The 18,970-nt window shown below is 56.0% G+C and overlaps 1 protein-coding gene across 1 annotated transcript in view; it reads right to left on the bottom strand.

Moving 5' to 3' along the window:
* Positions 1–442: 442 nt before the first annotated feature.
* Positions 443–18,970, bottom strand: part of SHROOM4 (shroom family member 4) — a 68,130-nt gene continuing 49,602 nt past the window's right edge. Inside the window, exons 6-11 of the mRNA XM_050965748.1 lie at positions 13,238–13,924; positions 11,392–11,522; positions 11,033–11,309; positions 6,907–7,078; positions 6,297–6,569; positions 443–5,477 (exon numbers count right to left, since the gene is read on the bottom strand). Of these exons, the coding sequence (XP_050821705.1) occupies positions 5,208–5,477; positions 6,297–6,569; positions 6,907–7,078; positions 11,033–11,309; positions 11,392–11,522; positions 13,238–13,924 (1,810 nt within the window). The 3' untranslated portion in view covers positions 443–5,207. The remainder of the gene's footprint in view (positions 5,478–6,296; positions 6,570–6,906; positions 7,079–11,032; positions 11,310–11,391; positions 11,523–13,237; positions 13,925–18,970) is intronic.

The following is an 18,970-nucleotide window of genomic DNA, read 5'->3' as shown; positions in this document are numbered from 1 at the left end:
GTGTGCCCGTTGGCTGATAACGCACCACAACTCTTCCCTACACCCATAGGGAAGCCATAGGCCAGTGGCGTGGCACTTTGAGCTATACCTCCAGCTGCTCAAGTCCATGGCATGGAATTGTGTTGTGGGTCATAGCACCCTATGGCCTGTTTTTTTACTGGGCCTTCAGGGAAGGGCAGACCACTAGCCTCAGACAAGGGCTTGTCTCATATACACCACATGGGGAAAGGACAGGCTGCAGGGGGATGAGGTGAAACTAGGCCCTGTCACTCAGCATGACAAGGATTTAACCAGATGGCCCAGCTGGGGCCTATGTGATTTGACATCATGCAATAAACCAGTGGTCTCCAAAGTTGGGTGCACACACCCCAGGGGGTGTGCAAGAGGATCCTTAAGGGTGTGAGGCAGGAGGAGCACTGCTTTGACAGTTTGGGCAGCTAGCTTGTACAGGTGGGTGTGTGTTGGGCTCTGGGCACATAAATAATTCATTTTCAGGCTCCAAAGGCTTTGGGTGGATTTAACCTTCCCTGTAGTGTTAGAAACTCAAATCAGGGCAGCCTTGGGTAAGTGCATGAAAATCAGGAAGTGAAATGGACAGTGTGTGATCTTGACCAGGCTAGTTCCACTGTCTGAGATGAGTGAAGTGAAATGGGTCCAACAGCCTAGAGGGTGAAAAGTACAGCAGAGCTTTTAAATCTGTGTAGTGTTAAGGAGGCTTCGTCATTGCATGTAAGGGATGTCAGAGATAATTGTTAAGTGGTGCCATGGCCCAGTTCCATTTCTGAACACCCTGGGGGAGGAGACTCTTTAAAGGGGGCTGTAACATCACATCTGCTAACTGCTCAAAAAGGATTCCAGGAATTTGATTCACATCAGAAATCCAGAGCCCAGCATGGAAACAATGGGATTTCCAGTTCGATATTCCTGTATTATTTCAGGAGTCTTCTCATCCCATGGCTTTAATTACCTCCTGGAGGCAACAGGATACCCTGCACTGAAACGCTGAGCTCCCTTTGCTGCATTTTCACATAACATTGTAATTACTCAACCTGAATTATTTGCAAATCAGTTGTTTATTTTTCTAAAGCAGCTATTTCCTCTTTGGCTACAGCCAGTTTTATTCAGGTTCCAAGGCTCGATTGGAAAAGATGCACGTGCAAATTCAGCAAAAAGCTTATGTCAAATTTCTTTTCAAGGGTTTAGTACTGGATGCAAGAGAGACCGTTGCAGGAGTGGTTCTTACTGCAATGAGCACATTGGAAACATCCCATCCTTGCTACAGTCTCTTCCTGGGTGGAGAATGTCAAAAGTTTAGCGTAGTTGCAGTTAGTGTTAAGGAGCATTTGAAGAGATTAGTGTTTTAGCTATTCCCCCCGAATCGCTAGCTCAGAATCTTCCCCTTAAAAAGAGTGTGACCCAGATGAGTCATAAGCAAATGACCCATCCCTTTTTAAGTGCTATTTTTGTATCGACAAGGGGTTAGGTTATTTTCAATGTATGTCTTTGTTTTTATGCCTGTCCCCGGTCCACTCCTGGCTGAGGGGTGAGGTATCTCACTGGGTGCATGAGCACATGAGGAATGGCACGTGATAGGGTGTCTGGCTACAGCTAGCTGCCCACTGCATGCCCTGCAGCTGAGTGGGAAGGGAAGGGCACAAGCCTGGCCCTGCTCTGACGTGGGGCCTGATCCCCCTTGGGCATAGAGCACCCAAAACCCATAGTGCAATGAGAGCTTAGCACCTCTCCAGTAGTACCGAGCCCTGATCTGTGCGGTCCCATTGGGCACACAATGTGCATCGGCCTATCCCAACCTCCCTGGATGGCACCATGCCAGGGAGAGTCTGGGAATGCATCAGGCAGGGAGGTGGGGCACTTCAAATGGGGGTTCCCTCACACTCTCGGATCAGAATATAGGCAGGACCAGGCTGTCTCCCAGTTTAGCTCCATGTCCTCCAACCAGCAGCTGCCCAAAGCTGTGGCCAGACCCTTGCACTTCTCTCTGACCCATGGTGAATGGAGAGCTGTGCCCCCTGCATGGGCTCTGCCTAGCACAGCTCCTGCCCATGGGAACAAGTGCTGTCATGCTCCTGTCTCCCCAGAGTTCCTTCTATACCCTACTCAACTCCAACCCCACACTAGCATTTGCAGCAGGGCTGGCATCCCTGGTGTTCTGGGAACGTGCCCTCCCACCCCCACCCAGCTGCAGAGCTACAGCAGGGATCTCCTCCAGGGGCTGCTAGTGGGAGAGGCAGCCCACTGGTCAGGTTCCTACTCAGCTCCTAGGGGAGGGATAGACCCTCTGACTTGCCAGAAAGAGAGAGTTCCCAAGGGCTCTGCCCGGGCTGCCAGGAGCCAGCTGGGAGGCAGCATCAGTCTCCTCTCTGCAGTAATAGCCTAGGCTGGCTAGCGTCACAGATAGCAGGGCAGGGGCTCTGAGCCCAGGCGTGGGCCACGCCCAGCACAACACTGAGAGATTTAAGCAGCTAGTGGGTTTAGACTATTGTTCCAAACACAATGGAGAGGAAGAGGATGTCGGGGGCTGAGAATTTGTGGCAGGTCCCCAGCAAATTCCTTTGGTTACTTTAGAAGCCATGTGTGTTAGAAGAAGTGATTAACACTTTACGACCAGAAGTGCTGGAGTGCGGGGGCCGGGAGGAACAGACCAGCTCAAGTCCTTAATGCCAGGAAATCCCAGCCTGAACCTGCTTCTACAGAACTATAGGGTGCCATCGTGTCTCTATAGCTACAGTCCAGGTGCAGTTCTCAGGGAGGTAAATCCCAGAACAATGGCACAGGGTTTGCACCTGGGACAGACTGGGATCTGGCTGCTTGGGCCACACTAGATGCCCAGACACAGAGATGGCAGCAAGAGGCTTTGGTTCCTGGGTTAGTGCTTTCTCCTGTTGCCTCTTATCCCTGAGCTACTTGCTCATGTGATATGATGTGTTTATAAGGTACGCTGGATGGCCACAACAGCTCCTATGGAGACTGGCAACCAGCAAGACAAGGGGTACCCAACTGGGAGGCCTGTAGGGTCTGCAGCAGCACATTGCATCAGCAATCACATACTGAGAGGGAGACACGCTCCAGAACCCATTCCACTAGGGCATGGAACTCCACTCCGCGATCCCCCTGCAATTGGACAAGCGGAGCAGATGCCACCTGGATAGGCATGGTGGTGACATAGGGTCCAAAGCTGGGGGGGGCGGAGGGGGAGGGGGACAGAGCAGTGCCACACCTGCACCATGCAAGAGCACTGGGAGGCTTCCGCCATGGAGACAGGAGCAGGGCAGGTGCAGATGGGACAGGTGGCGAGGGCGGCAAAGGAGAGTCAGTGCCCTAATGTGAGCAGGTGTGACAGCAGGGCCCAGACCCTCCCATCACGCACCAAAGGCACCAGAGCTGCTGGCCACAGGCGCCTAAAGCTACCCCATGGACAAACAAATGGGTCTCCAGCCCTCACATGCCCCAGGGCAAGGTGGACGCTGGGACCTGAAAGCCAGGGCAGGTGGCCACTTAGCACCAGGTGTCTGAGCTTATCAGAGACAGGATGGTCTGGGGAATGGGGTTTCTGCACAGAGCTCCCAGCTCCTTGCCAAGATGCCCAGGTGGCATCACCCCATCGTACAGCAGGCATGAGGAAGGCACAGACAAGGAAGTGCATATAGTCACACACAATCAGTGGGTGAAACGGGACGAGAACCCAGGAGTCCTGGGCTTCCATTCCCATGCCCCAGCCACTGCCCCACATGGTAACAGCTGGGGATGAGTCGCAACTGCAGTAGAATCTGGGTGTGAGCCGATACCAGGTGACCCTGGCCTGGGTTCTTGGACCCTCCTGGAATGGACTCAGAACAAACTGTAGGCAAGGGGCCCGCACAGGGGGGAAGTGCCCCTCAGCTATACCTCAGGGGAGGGACCTACACTGGGGGGTGGTGCCTCCCCAGCTAAACCCTGGGCAAGGGGCCTGCACTGGGGGGGGGGGGGGGCAGTGCCTCCTCAGCTAAACCCTGGGTGAGGGGTCCGCACTGGGGGGGGGGGGGGAGGCAGTGCCCACTCCTGGTGTGGAGCTGGTCTTGGCTACAGGAGGGGGAGCCTTCAGTTAAGAACATCTTGAACCTGGCAGGAAATGCGGGATGTTCAGAGGTCCCCGACCCCCTCATACCCAAAACAGCGAGGGCTGAGGAAGAGCCAGGCAGCTTGGCAGCCAGCTAGAGGGCCAGGGGCTCATCCCATTCCCTGTCCCTTGGGGGCTACTGGTTCCAGGCCCTGCTTTGGGTGGAACGTACAGTCCTAGCGCCATGGCTGAAAGCCAGGGCTGGGCAGGAAGTTGGCGTTGGGGACAGGCTCTCCCTGGCGCTAAGGTCCCTGGCTCCTCCCCCACCACATGTGCTCCTCCCCCTTCCCGCCTGCCCCTCTTCCTTCCCACAAGGCCCCTCCACAGGAAAAAAGCAACTTAAAAATACAAAAATAAATAACATTGGCAGGGATCTCACACACACGGATAAGGCACTGGTGCGAGATCCTCTTTGGTCGTGCCACCTGGGGTCATAGCAGTGGGGCAGCAATGTCTTCTGCCCCACCCTGGCACCGCACAATGGAGAGGGAGATCTTTGGGCAGGCAGCAGCGGGGGCCAGCTGTGGGGCTCTCCCGGCTGGCTGTAGAACCTGCTGCAAACCTTGGCAAGGGCTGGGGAAGCGAAAGCAACATCCCCTTTGGCGTGTTGAAGAGTCCAGTTTCCTCTGGCTTCCAGTTCAGCTCCAGAAATCCCGGCCCGCTCTCCAGCAGAGCCCCTCCCACCCGGAGCGCTGTTTGCTTGGCTTTGGTGGCCCGGCCCATGGCAGCTCGGTGCTAGAGGAGATAGCTAGTGCAGCCTCCCCCTCTTTGGGGCTTCAGGCCATGGCATCCTGGGAAGGGCTGAACCCCCCTTTCGTGCCAGTGCCCTGCTGGATCTTGCCAGCTGGAAGACACGTGACGGGCTCCCACTGAATCAGTGCATTGATGGGGAGGGAGGAGAACGACGCGCACTGGCACCATTCGCTTGGGTCACCAGCTGGGAGGCCATGGGGGGTGGCGGGATGCTCCCACACACCCCTCTCTGCTCCAGGGTCCTCCAGCAGCAGCCTGTGAGAAGGCTGTCAGCTCTAGGCCGCACCACTGTGGAGGAGACCGTGGCCACATAGCCACCAGGAGGGTAGCGCTGGGGCTAATAATCTCTGGGCCCAAGCAGGAGGCTCTCCCTGAGACACCTGAGCTGCTCCTCCCCCAGCTTGATCTTCTCCTCCAGCTCCCGCTGCTCGATGATGAGGGCCGACTTCATCTTGACAAAGTGCTGGTAGTCCTGGAGCTGCTCGGCTGGCAGGGAGCGTGAGATGGTGCCGAACACGGCCCTCTCTCGCCGATCCACATGCTCCTTCAGATCCTTGGCATCCTCCAACTGCTCTGTCAGCTGACGCTTCTTCTCCAGCAGCGCCAGCTGTGGGAGGCAGAGCGGAGAGCAGTGAATGCACATGGCAGACCCACCACGGAGTTGGGGGGTGAGACTCCCCCCCCACATCAGAGCAGTGCCCAAGTGAGACCCCGCACACAACAGAGCAGTGCCCAAGTCAGACATCCGCCAACCTACAGAACAGGGAATTGCCCAGGTGAAACACTCTTCCTCACACACACAACAGGGCAGTGCCCAGGCCACATAATTAATTTAAAAATATCAGAGGAAACTGGATGGGGGGGGGAGGGGAGAGACAGCACAGAAAGCTGGGGAAGCTTCCCCTCCAAACACTGTCAGTGTCTGTTTCAACCCACAGTCCCCCACTACCCCAGCCCTGAATTTCCATCCCCCACCACTCTGCCGCTGCCCCTCACTCCTGAGCCACAGCCCCTCCTAAACAGAGACAGAGCACCTGTTTGACCTGTGCTTTGCTAATGCAGCGTTGGGGTCAAAGCACTGCTAAATCTTGACCTGTAGCCCTGGTGTTCCAACCACACATTAACCTGGGTAACCACAATCTGCTCCAGAAATTCATCCTGCGGGTCAGCTGAACACAGGATTCTGCCCCACTTCTGCCTATAGAACGTTGCTGTGCATTATTAAATGCCCTACTCCAGAGGTGCCTGCATGTCAGCTAAGGGGGTGGAGGAGGACAGATTCCTGGGGATCCTGTAGGATCAGACCTTTGTTGCTGCTTGTGAACCACCATCCTGGTGCCCAGGCTAAGGGGGTGATGTGGACGAGCTGGCACATGCATACCAATACAGAGGATTGTGCCCCTCCCCAGAGCATCCCCCCACATACCTTCTCATCCTTGGTGGCCTCATGGTCCAGGCTGTTGAGGGCATTCTCCACCCGGGCCAGCCGCCCCGAGAGTGACAGCAGCAGATTTACCACCTTGTCCAGGTCTCCGATGAAGAGACGGAACTTGTCAAATTCATTGGGTTTGCAGACGCCCTTCACCTGGCACTCCACCTCCTCCCCCAGTGCTGCGTTGGCGTTGATGTCCTCCTGGAGGCCCCGCTGTGCCTCCTGCAGCACCGCCAGCTTCCTGCTGATGCTCTCGATGAGCTGCGCCTGCGGAGGGAGAGAAATGTGGGGCATGGGGCAAGAGCAGGGATTAAAACCCAGGGGACATGTCAGGTGCCATGTTCATGACAGGTGGAGCAGGGGAGCCTGGGAGTCAGGACTCCTGGGTTCTATCTTTGACTCTAGGAGGGATGTAGGGGCTGGTGGTTAGAACAGGAGGGGCTGGGAGTCAGGACTCCTAGGTTCTATTCCTGGCTCTGGGAGGGACATGAGGGCTGGTGGTTAGAGCAGGGGGGCCTGAGAGTCAGGACTCCTGGGTTCTATCCCTGGCAATATCAGGTCCGAGAGACAGTGCACAATCCCCATAACCTCTGTCCCACTTTACCTTCTTCTGTGCTAGCTCGTGATCCACCTCTTCCTCTTCTGAGGTCCCCTCCGGCAGCTCCTTCATCTTGTTGAGCAGCTCAGCTTTGCCCGCCGAGGTGTTGTAATAGGCTGAGTAGGAGGTGGGGCTGACAGCGCCTCCCAGGGGAGAGGAGATGGGCTGGAACTCCTCCCTACACACATACAGCACACGGGGTCGGACACAGCCCAGAGTGGAGGGAAGCTGAGCTTCCAGTTGCAGAGTGGGGAAGTTACTGCCAGGGACATGCAGGGCCAGCCAGAAGATTCAGGGGGCCTGAGGCAAAGCAATTTCAGGGGCCCCTTCCATAAAAATATTGCAATACTATATTCTCGTGGGGATCCCTGCAGGGCCTGGGCAAACTGCACCACTTGCTCCCCCGCCGCAAGTGGCCCTGGGAAAAATAAACCTTCCGCATCTCGGCACAAATCCAGTTTTAAGAAAACTTCTTTACAAGGTATCACTGGTTCTCAGCATCAGCTAGTGCTAAAAGGCACTAAAGCTCATTAAAAGGGTTGGACAAATATTTTCCGTCCAAACTTTTTTTGGATCGAAAACTAGGGGTTTTTAAAAAGCAGAACAAAATCACAGACAATGCCTGCTTTCCTTCAAAATTTGTTGTGTTTTTTTTAAATTGAAAAGCTGAAATTAGTCTGCCAAAACCTGAATATGGTTTAGGGTTTCAGAAGTGTGTGGCCAAATATTTGCTGCTTGCTGTGTTTGATTGCTTAAAGAAACAATAAAAAAAATTCTGCTTAAAAAAAATCCAAAACTTTTGAACCACCTCAGCTTGTGACCAAACGCCTAAGCCCATCCAGAGATTTTTCCAGGTTTCTGATACTCTGCTGGCTTCCTTGACTCATATCTGTCTCCATACCTTTGGGTTCATTTAGCCTAGAACATAAGAACAGCCATACTGGGTCAAACCAAAGGTCCATCCAGCCCAGTATCTGTCTACTGACAATGGCCAATGCCAAATGCCCCAGAGGGAGTGAACCTAACAGGTAATGATCAAGTGATCTCTCTCCTGCCATCCATCTCCACTCTCTGACAAACAGAGACTAGGGACACCATTCCTTACCTATCCTGGCTAATAGCCATTAATGGACTTAACCTCCATGCATTTATCTGTTTCCTAGAGACTGGCTCCATGGGGTCCCTCACAAACTGGAGACGGTTACTGTGGGTTTGTCTTTAGTATAGACTATGCACTGTGACAAAGTTCCTCCTCTACCTTGGTGGGTCCTGCGCTTATTGGCAGATTTTGCTCACCTCAGTGATCTTCCCCACTGTCTGGATCAACTCCTCCTGTGTCTGATCAGGAGTTGCGAGGTTTGGAGGGAACCCGGGCCTGCCCTCTACTCTGGGTTCCAGCCCAGGGCCCTGTGGATTGCAGCTGTCTATAGTGCCTCTTGTAACAGCTGCATGACAGCTACAACTCCCTGGGCTACTTCCCCGTGGCCTCCTCCAAAGACCTTCTTTCTCCTCACCACAGGACCTTTCTCCTGGTGTCTGATAACGCATATACTCCTTAGTCCTTCAGCAGCACACCCACACCCACACCCACACCCACACCCACACCCACACCCACACCCACACCCACACCCACACCTTCAGCTCCTTGTGCCTCTTGCTCCCAGCTCCTCACACGCACTTCCTCTCCTCTGGCTCCTCCTTGCCTGACTGGAGTGAGCTCCTTTTTAAACCCAGGTGCCCTGATTAGCCTGCCTTAATTGGCTGCAGGTGATCTAATCAGCCTGTCTGTCTTAATTGGTTCTAGCAGGTTCCTGGTTACTCTAGTGCAGCACCTGCTCTGGTCACTCAGGGAACAGAAAACTACTCATCCAGTGACCAGTATATTTGCCCTCTACCAGACTCCTGTACCCCACTGGCCTGGGTCTGTCACAGTACATACTCCACAAAATGAGCATTTGAGCTTGTTCCAGAATCTGCGATGAGCCTATGTTGTGAAAACTGAAATGCTCAAAATAGCACATGCATGTGAATGGACACAGGGTGTTAAAATTAAATTAACCCAGGGGTTCTCAAACCGGGGGTCAGGACCCCTCAGGGGGTCACGAGATTATTACTGGGGGTCGCGAGCTGTCAGCCTCCACCTCAAACCCTGCTTTGCCTCCAGCATTTATAATAGCGCTAAATGTATAAAAAAAGTGTTTTCAATTTATAAGGGGGTGGGGGGTGTCGCACTCAGAGGTTTGCTGTGTGAAAGGGGTCACCAGTACAAAAGTTTGAGAACCACTGAACTAATCCCTCTGAAGCCTCAGGGAATGCAGGGGAGGGGGGGGGGTCTCCCTTGGTAGGGTTGGGCAGGATATTGCTCTTCTCATGTGATCCTTCCCCTAGTGGCTAATTTTAAATGAAGCTACTCTCCCCTGACATGAATCTCCCTATGGCACTGAAATTAAATATAGACTATAATTTGGCATTTGAGAAGTGAAAGGGATGGTAGCCCTAATAGAAAAGCTACCAGCTTGCTCTTCTGCAAGCCTCAAACTGCTGAATGAGCTTTAGGGTAGGGAAGGCTGTGCCTCCCAAACAGCCTGGCCCTGCCCCCTATCCGACCCCCACCCACTTCCTGCCCCCCGACTGCCCACCTCCCTCAGAATCCCTGACCCATCTTGTTCCTTGCCCCCTCACCGTCCCCCAGAGACCCCACCACCACCACCCTGGGACCCCACCCCTGCTCCCTGTCCCCTGACTGCCCCGACCCCTATCCATCCCGCCGAGTCCTGACAGACCCCCGAAATGCCCACAATCCAACCCCTTCATTCCCTGTCCCCTGACCGCCCCCCCAACCTCTGCCCCCTCCCTGTCCCCTGACTGTCCCCGGGACTCCCTGCCCCTTATCCAACTCCCCTAGCCCCAGCCCCAGCCTCTTACCCCCAGCTCCTCCTATCACCAGGAGCCTCAGCACATAGCATCCAGGAGCGTCCCTGAACAGCGGTGCAGCGTAGCTCCGGCTGGGCCTGAGCTCCCAGCCACGCCCCCTTACCATGCGGCTCTGAGTGGGGCAGAGCTCAGGCCCCGCTGGAGACATGCTGTAGCTGTTCAGGGAAGCTCCTGGATGTGCTGAGGCTCTGGGAGAGGAGCGGAGTTGGGCCGGGAGCCTCAGCTGTTCTCCTGGGAGCCGCTGTGGAGCCCGTGGCCTGGGGCAAATTGCCCCACTTGCCTCCCCCTCTGGGCGGCCCTGGGGACAAGGGGAATCTGCACCTGAATCCCAATGGCTGCTAATTCCACTAGGCTCTTTGAACCCTAAGCATGCAGTCTCAGGGCACCAGATCCCCCCAATCCCTTGGCTCCAGCTTGGGGACAGAAGCGGCATTTTGCCAGATGGGGGGAGGCAGTTAGACATTAGGGGCTGAGATACCTGTCACAGCCCGTGGGTTTGCTAAGCAGCCTCAGGAGAGCAGGAGCAGGACCTGGCCAGACCCCCAGCAGGCTCTTCTGGTGCCACATGGTGCAGGTGGGTGCCAGCACAGAGACGGCACTTTCTTCCTGTTCTGCCTCCTGTGTCAGAGCAGCAGCAAAGCGCTGATAGCTGCCTGTGCCCAGTCCCCATGCCCATCCCTGTCCCTGCCCCTGCAGGGTCCAGCCCAGCATCTGCTAGCTGCCTGTGCCCAGGCCCCGCAGCCGTCCCTGTCTCTGCCTCCACAGGGCCCAGCCTAGCACCTGCTAGCTGCCTGAGCCCTGGGAGCGGGTGTGAAATTAACTCCCCCCGCATTTAGAACACAGGGGGGGATCCCTGCAGTGCCCCCATGCCATTGGCACCCCACTATGGGCGCCCTGGAGTGGTCCCCTGTCCCCAAGACCACATGGAATGACCCGCAACTGAAACAGTGCAGAGGTGACCCTGCAATGTTCAGCAAGCCCAGGGCTGCTTGGCTGCGGACACAGGGAAATGGGCAACCGTGGGACAAAACCCAGAAGGAGGGAAGATGCTGTGATTGCTTGGGGCCGTGCACCCACCCCAAAGGAACGTGCACAGAACATGCAACACCCCCAATGCCCCAGTGGTTGCACCAGCACCCATGAGCTATTTACACATCAAAATCCGGGCCCACCCAGGAAGAGCCAAGACGACTCCTACCTTTCCTGAGCCCCAGCCTCACTCTGCTTCTCCAGCCGCCAGTCCTGCTGGTAATGGTCCTTCCACGAGTGGTGGTCCCCCACCGAGAAGAGCTCTCCCATGACCTCGGCGGCTGTCACCATGCTAGAGGCTGGGCTCAGCACACCTGCCAGGGAACGATCCCTGCCCGCCACGTCTCGCATCAGTTCCTCTGAGGTCATTCGGCAGGGCGGCTGCCGGCCCAGCCGGCAGCTCTCCACCTCTGCGATCTCCTGGGCCGACTCCACCTCCTCGGGGGCTGCAGGAGGAGGCAGGGAGTGAGCGGCCATGTCTGCCACATGGGCCCATGCCACGGGAATTCACAGAGAAGGACCACTCACCCAGGCAGGGGGGGCTGGGCCGCTGGCGCTCCTGGCCCCAGCTAATCACTTGGTATTGTTCATCCTTTACAGACCTGCCCTTATCCCACCGTGGCGTCTCCTTCACCCCCACCTCTGAGAGCCCATCTGGCCTGTAAACAAAATCCCAGAGGAAAGGTGTTAGTAGGGAGCCTAAGTAATGTAGCAGCACCCAGAGCATCCAGCTCTTGGGGTACTGAGGGAGCTGGAACTCCCCCTACCTCAGGGGACAACTTTGGGCCACTGGACTGAGGGAGCAGCCTTGGCTCAGGGGCCTTGCCACAAGCTTGAAAGGAGTGTGTGCTGGATCACAGCACGTTCACAGGAGCCAAAAAGGCAATCGCACCCAGCCTGGCTTTCAGAGGGTTCGGTCAATGTCAGAGGAGGCAGACGGGAGAATTTCTCCCTGCAAGCTCAGCCAAACTCAGTCAGGTCCCACCCTCCCCTGCCAGCATCCAGGGCCATGGGGACCAGGCAGATGTGACATTTAGCTTGACACGCCTTGCTGGGATTTTTGGTTAAAGAGCCCCTTGGACTCAGACATCCAACATGCACTTGGAAGAAGGGATCTCAGAGCTAAAGGTCCAGCATGCGCCCCTTCAGTGGGGGACTGAGACACTCCCAAGGATCCCTCCTGCAGAGATGGGGAGGACCACGCTCATTACTGCTGAAATACCAAACAAGCAGAGGAAAACACACCTCAGGGCCTGGCCCTTCTTCTCTGGCCTTTCCAGGCACCCCTGCCATCAGGCTGGACCCAGCAGGGGATCCACCCACCTCCCACCCCTCCCCGCCTCTGGACATGGACAGCCTGGGCCAACAGCTCTTTGCTCCGGGCTCTTGTGAGCCATGATGGGCCATGGGCCAGGGAATCGGCAGGACAAACATCGGTCCAAGGCTGCCCCAGAGAGACAGCGATCGTGGGAAAGGGAAACCCACCCCCCACACACACACGGTAAGAGACCTGAGAGCCGAATCATAGAATACTAGGGTTGGAAGGGACCTCAAGAGGTCATCTAGTCCAACCCCGTGCTCAAAGCAGGACTAATCTCTAGGTTTTTACCCTGGTTCCCCAAATGGCCCCCTCAAGGATTGAACTCACAACCCGGGGCTTAGTAAACCAATGCTCAAACCACTGAGCTATCCCTCCCCCCAGGGCGAAGGGGGGGGCCATTCCTCAGTCCCTGCTTGCCTCTGGTGCTATGGGAATCAGCATCCCAGGGACAAGCCTGTCCTGGTCAGCCAACCTGCTGCAAGCACAGCGGGGATGCCAGCCTGGCTCCTGCGCTGGAGGGGGGTGTGTGTGCTGGTGCTGAGCTCAACCCCCGAGCTGCACGGAGTGACCCCACAGAAGGGCCTAAGATGGACCCAAGGGCCATTGGTCTCTTGCTCGCCTTAGCTCAGGGGTGGTGGATGGTGCAAGGCCTTGCCAGCTCAGCAGCCTGCCTTACATGTGGCCAATGCCCACCAAAGCACTCCAGCCCTTGGCACAGCCCCCTAGCCAGCAACTCCCAGCGAGGATGGGGTTTCTCCTCAGCAGAGAGTTGGGCAGGTGCAGCCCCCTGACATAGGCTCAGAACAAGAGGCATGCCAGGAGCCCATTACAACACCCAGGATCGGGGGCAGCATCCAGCGGCAGTCTTGAGAGGGAACAGATCATGGTACTGAGGTGAATGAGGCCCCTCAGGGGCAAGGGGGCAGTGACGGGGCTATGGGCCCCGCCATCGGGGCAAGGGGAAAGTGGGCCTGTGGGCCCCGCCATTGGGTAAGAGGGTGGTGACAGGGCCATGGGCCATGCCATCGGAACCGGCGGACCGGGGGTACTTGCCTGGGAGCGTTCCTGGTGGCCATGTCCAGTGCCAGTGGCTCCCGAGGCGAGACGTGGCAGTAGTAGTGATGGTTGTTCCCCTGCTCTGGCAGGTGCCCGGTGTCCAGGGATTCCTGAGGGAGGGTGCCAGGCATTTGAGGCTGTGAGATGGCCACAGGCTTGACCGAGTCCCCAGGGAGCTTGTCCAGGGGAAGGCTCTGGGAGCGCTGCCTTGCAGTCTCCACGCTGCCACCGCCTTGGTAGTGAGGCTGTCCCAGGGGCACTGCGAACAATGCTGAGCCGGGCCCGGTGGGCTCCAGTGGGTAAAGGTGGTGGTGGGAGGCCCGGCGAGTTCTGTACTTCTCCCAGTTAGGGGGTGGGGGCCGGGGAGGGGGCGGCCCTTTCTTTCTGGCCGGACACGGAGGCATCGGGTGCATCTCATCTAGCTTGGCTAAGAGGGCATCTCTCATCTCCTGGCCCCGGGTGCTGGGCGGCTCCATGTTGAGGTGGCTCTCGGAGAAGGCCCTGCCCCGGAGCGGGCGATGGAGTGGCTCGCTGGGGCTCTCTGGCACACGCCGCTCGCAGTCCCAAGAGAGATCGAGAGAGGACGCGGCCCGGTAGCAAGGAGGCCACGTCTGTTCAGAGCTCTCCAAGCAGGGCCGGCAGGAACCCTCCTTCTGGAAGCCAATCTCGTAGTGTGCCAGCTCGCTGGGGAAAACATTGGGGGGCAGAAGCCCCCGAAACCCATTCAATCCCAGCCTGCTTCCTGCTTGGCCTGAGGACAGCCAGCGCTGCCGCACCAGCCAGCCAAAGGAGCCAGCAGCCAGGGGTCAGAGAGAAACCCCTTCTCTATGGGCCAACTGCCCGTTGCTGTGGCAAGCCCACCCTGGGGCAGTTTCCAGCCCCAGGTAGCCAGCGCCCAGAGTCTTGGCTGCTCGCTAAGGTACTTATCCGACTCCACCCATAGTGTCTGGGCCCCCCATCTGTAATGGAATAGCCGTCTCATGCCCCTGGGCAGGGGTGGAGGCAGGGGAATATTCTCCCCACGGCATGGATGGGAAAAGGAGCTGAGCTTCGATTTCCAGAATCCTAGACCCCCACCACTGAGCATTTCCTCTGCCTCCCCTCCCGCTGCGCTGACAATGATCCCTATGATACCCCCCCATGGAAAATCCTTCCATGGAGGGCTAGACACGCAATTCTCAGCATCTCTGTGTAGCATATCATGTTCCCAGCTCCCAAGGACTGAGAGTGGACAGTCCCTGCTCCCCTGCTCCCCTGGCCACGCCTCAATCTCACATTCTAGCTACTGCCAGACCCTCCTCTCAGCACAGAGTGGTGACAGCATCTCTCCGGGCCTTCCCCCACCTTCTGCTCCGTTCCCTGCTTGCCTGGGAGCTGCTAAAATAACTGGCTTGTTTCCTCTGGAACCGCCCTGCTGCATCCTGTCGGCTGCCTTGGGAACAGGGGCAAGTTCTTGGAACGAGGGGCAAGTTCAAAAAGAACGCTAGGGGCAGGGAATCCCCGAGGGTCGGGGCTGAGATCACCAGGGCTCGGACCAGCCTTAGGAAATTCCTGACTGGACAAGGCAGAGAGCGGGCCCATTTCAGAGAGGCACGCTGACCATGCAGCGTAACATACAACAGCCAGCCCCACTCTCTAGCGTGCTTTGGCTGCGCTTCAACCCCCAGCTTGTGCACAAATCCAAATCCAAATCCTGCTGGAGCCAGATCAAACGCCTGCTTTGCTGGGGCACATGGAGACGTGGTTCTCAGCTACAAGCAGGGCAGAGCTGGAGAGAGGAAAAAACTAACCCTTCCAGGAAAGCTAGCAGCAAGCCCGGGAATGCAGCAAGGAGGGGACACCAGCGGGGCATACCTGGAAAAGCCTAGAAATGGAGAGGCAAAGGGACTCTGAACTCCTCTGCTGGTCTCCCCTGTCAGGCAGCCTGGTATCCTCACCTCAGCCATCTTCCCCACTGAGGCCTTGGCCACACACACACCTGACTGATTCCTGCCTAAGTAACCTGGCCCCACAGTCACAGCTGTAAATGTGCTTACTCCACAGGGAAGCAGAACAGCTGTACCTGAACAAGGCACTTTCTCCCAGTACAACAGTGTCACTCTAATACCAGCCTTAGTGTGAGTATCAGCCCAAATCTCGAGCACAGTACCCAGCGGAGATGCCCCCAGAGCACAACGGACTCGCCTGGCATGTGGCTTCTGTTCCCTGGATAGCCTGCCTAGCCCTTTGAGCTTCTCTGCTGATGCTGCCTCTGGGAATGTACTGTACCGCCTCAACCCTTTGCCTCATCACAGCCCAGACCCGTCCCGCAGTCTAATTCAAAACCCATGGCATGGCCACCTCTCAGATGCACTCACTAACCTGCCCCCCTCTCCTTAGTCCACTGGCTACTCCAGGGCAGGGACTGACCCACCACACCACCTGCTGCATGTGACATTATGAGTGTAATGTAATATCTCACTGAAAGGTGACAGGACCAGAAAGAATTAATTAACTCACAGACGGACCTGACCTACGGGCGAACTTTAGAGACTTGTTAGGAAGATCTGTAAATGAATAGAGCTTTGAAATGCTAGTCTGCATTGTTAGAGGTAGAAGGGTAGATGTTTGCTCAGGTCTTGTGATGTAACAAACAAGTCTTGTCTATCCCTATGGCTTTGATTCAAAGATCAAAAAAGGAATATTAACATTTAGGAAGATACTTGAGTGAAATAGTATTATTGTCTATGTTGTAGTAACCTGTATCTGAACTGTTTAATGGATAAATTACTCTGTGCTAATTGCCAGGATGTTTGGGAGAAGGAGTTAAGCCTATTGTTTTCTCAGGCCAGAAGGCTGCTGGACACAGTCCTACTTCATCTCAGATCTGCTTTGGATTTCAAGAAGGGGAAACCTTAAGCCATAAAGATTGAGATCCCCAGTCACTGACTGGAGTCACCCTGAATATGGACATTGGACTATAACCTATGGACTACTGCTAAAAGGACTTTTGGCAACTGCAAGCTCACCTCTACTATGTATCTGAACCTCAAGAACTGAATTCAAGTTTGTATGTATATTGATCTTTTAACCAACTCTCTCTCTCTCTTTTTTTAATACATTTTAGCTTAGTTATTAAGAATTGGCTATAGCGTGTATTTTGGGTAAGATCTAAGTTATAATTGGACCTGGGTGTGTGGCTGACCCTTTGAGGTTGGAAGAACCTTTTCTTTTATATGATGAGAAGATTTTCAGTAATCATCATCATCATGAGGTGTGTGTCTGGACGGAGGCCTGAGGCTGGGCACTTTAAGGGAACTGAGGTGTCTGAACTTCTGAGTAACCAGTGAGGTACTGTAGAAGCTGTTCTGTGCTGGCTTGGTAAATCTAAGTATTGGAATAACCACCAGCTTCTGGGGTTTGTCTGACCCGTTTTGTTTGCAGTTCACCCTAATTGGGTGACCTCAGCTGGCTCCCACGGGCAGCACCGTCACACCGCACCAAACACAGCTCAGTGTGGAGGGGCCAAAAGGGCCTGTCAGATCACCTAGCCGGACCCCTGTAGATCTCTAGCCAGCTCCCCTGGACCAAGCCCAGTGGCTTGCGTTCAACTAAGGCAGATCTGTGGGGCCCCAAGGCATGCCTGTGTGAGAAATGCTGCAAGGCGGCCAGCACTGACCAGACATGTTTCATCATTACTTTCAAACTGTTGAATATGACTTGAAAGGCTCAGCCCTGGCCCTCGGCTCTTAGCAGGGTCTGCGTGGGGGGAGGCACAGGGCAGAGGACAGGCTGTTTGCTTTGCCTTAGCTTGGCTGTCCACAGTGCCTGCCGAGCATTTGGGATTTCGCTTCCAAAACAAAATCAGATCTGGGAAATTTAGGACAAGATTTTAACCAACAGATGCCTAAACCTCAGCCCCTCCAGAGTTCGGCACCAAAGCTGGTATCTTCACAAGACTTTCAGTGGGACTCCTGCTCCTAAATCCCTAAGGACAATCTAACTCCTCAATACCAGGGCTGATTTTAGCCAGCCTCTCTGGATTACAGTCTATCATCTGCCTTGCAGGGGTACTTGGGAGGCCCTTCAGAACCCAGGCTAACGGAGCAGATTGGTGCTCTGCACTCTTGAAAATCAGCTGTTATTCAGGGACCAGATCCTCACAGATATTTTGGTACCTAACTCCCACTGATGTCAATGGAAGTTAGAGGCCTAAGTACCTCTGGGGATCTGGGCCCAGGCACCGCGATAGGATTTGGAGGACTAAACTGTGGATTGCCCTTTTGAAAATCTTGGCCTGAGATGACAACTTTTGCAGTGTTTCCCTGCTCAGCTGTGCAGCCTTCATGTGCTCAGTGTGGGGATTTACTGGTGCTCATCTGCCTGGAAACAGCAATTCAGGCACCTCCTTGATGGGTGGAAGCTCGCCACAAATCACCACAGCCAGAGCTGTACTGAATGGCTATCCTGGCAGGGAATCCTGGCGACAGAAACCCAAGGCCTCTTGCAGCAGCGGCACCCTGGGAAGACCCAACAACCGGCTGCCTGCCTGTCCCAGACACTGAAACAGAGTGGCCCTAGTTAGACTTTGGTGATCCTATGGATTGTGAATGTGTGTATACGGGGACATGGACTCCTCCTGGCTCCTCGGGGCTGGCAGCTGGGCCGGGGGTTAAAAAAGGCCTTTTGGAGCTGGCAGCGAGGCTGCAGGTTTCTCTGGCCATGTGCCCAGAGCTTTGTTATTGGGTTCAAGCGAGAGGCAGCAGCACGACCCAGGTGCCAACCCTGTGCCCTGGCCCGTAGCGTCGCATGCAGAGCAACTCCCTGGGCACTGTCACTGCCACGGGCCAGCTGGAGATCCAGGGAGGATCTATGGGCCTGGAAGCCAGGTTTGCTGCAGTGTCCACCCTGCCACCTCACTGCTCTGGCAAAGCAGGAAAAAGCTTCCTCTGAGCCCCACAGTGCAAGCCCCACTGGCTGCCTGTGCAGGGAGGTGCTGGCTGCTGGAGCCTCCTGTGCTCTGGATTGGCCCAGGCACGCTGCTTAAGAAAAAACACCTTGAGGCTGTCAGTGCAGCTGGGCGGATCCCTGGCTTGCTGCTGCTAACAAACCCTGCTGTGCACTCCTGGCCCAGCCCTGCTCCACGTCCCTGGTCCCTTCTCCGCTCCGGCCCTCTAGCCCAGCCTCAGCTCCACTGACCCTGCTTCGGCCGGCTCACTTGGCTCCAGCCTGGTGCAACTCAATGACCTGAGTTCAACCTGCTCCTACAACATGGCACTAGCATGGGCTGCTGCTCCTGGCCTGGCCTGGCCCCCCAGCCTGCACTCAGATTGTGTCCCTTCCACACCAGGCTCAGATCGACCCGCTCCCCACAGCTGGGGCCCTGACACCAGGGTCATAAGGGATGGCCCCTGCTCCAGCACAGCTAAAACATGCTGGGAGATACCCCCACCTCTTGTGCAGCCCCCACCACTGCCTGCAGCACATGGTACCCACTGCCTCTTCTCCTGCCCGGGCTGCTAACTCAGGAGCCCAGCACTTTCTGGGGCTTCTTTCTCAGGGCTCTCATGCCCTTGTCCACCTTCAAAGCCTTGAACCACCGCAGCTGATCCCTGCTGGCCAGGAGGGAGACCTCTCCCCCAGCAGCAGCGCCCTGGAGGGGGGAGCAGGTAGGAGCCTGGGCTGAGTGATGGGAGCAGCCCCCCCACATAGCCCAACTGAACAGGTATTGCAGGGCAGGACCATGGCCCC

The sequence above is a fragment of the Gopherus flavomarginatus genome, chromosome 8 (assembly GCF_025201925.1).
Source record: "Gopherus flavomarginatus isolate rGopFla2 chromosome 8, rGopFla2.mat.asm, whole genome shotgun sequence".
In the NCBI taxonomy this organism is placed as follows: Eukaryota; Metazoa; Chordata; order Testudines; family Testudinidae; genus Gopherus; species Gopherus flavomarginatus.
Note: the sequence above shows the minus strand (reverse complement) of the source record. Positions and strands in the feature narration are given on the sequence as shown.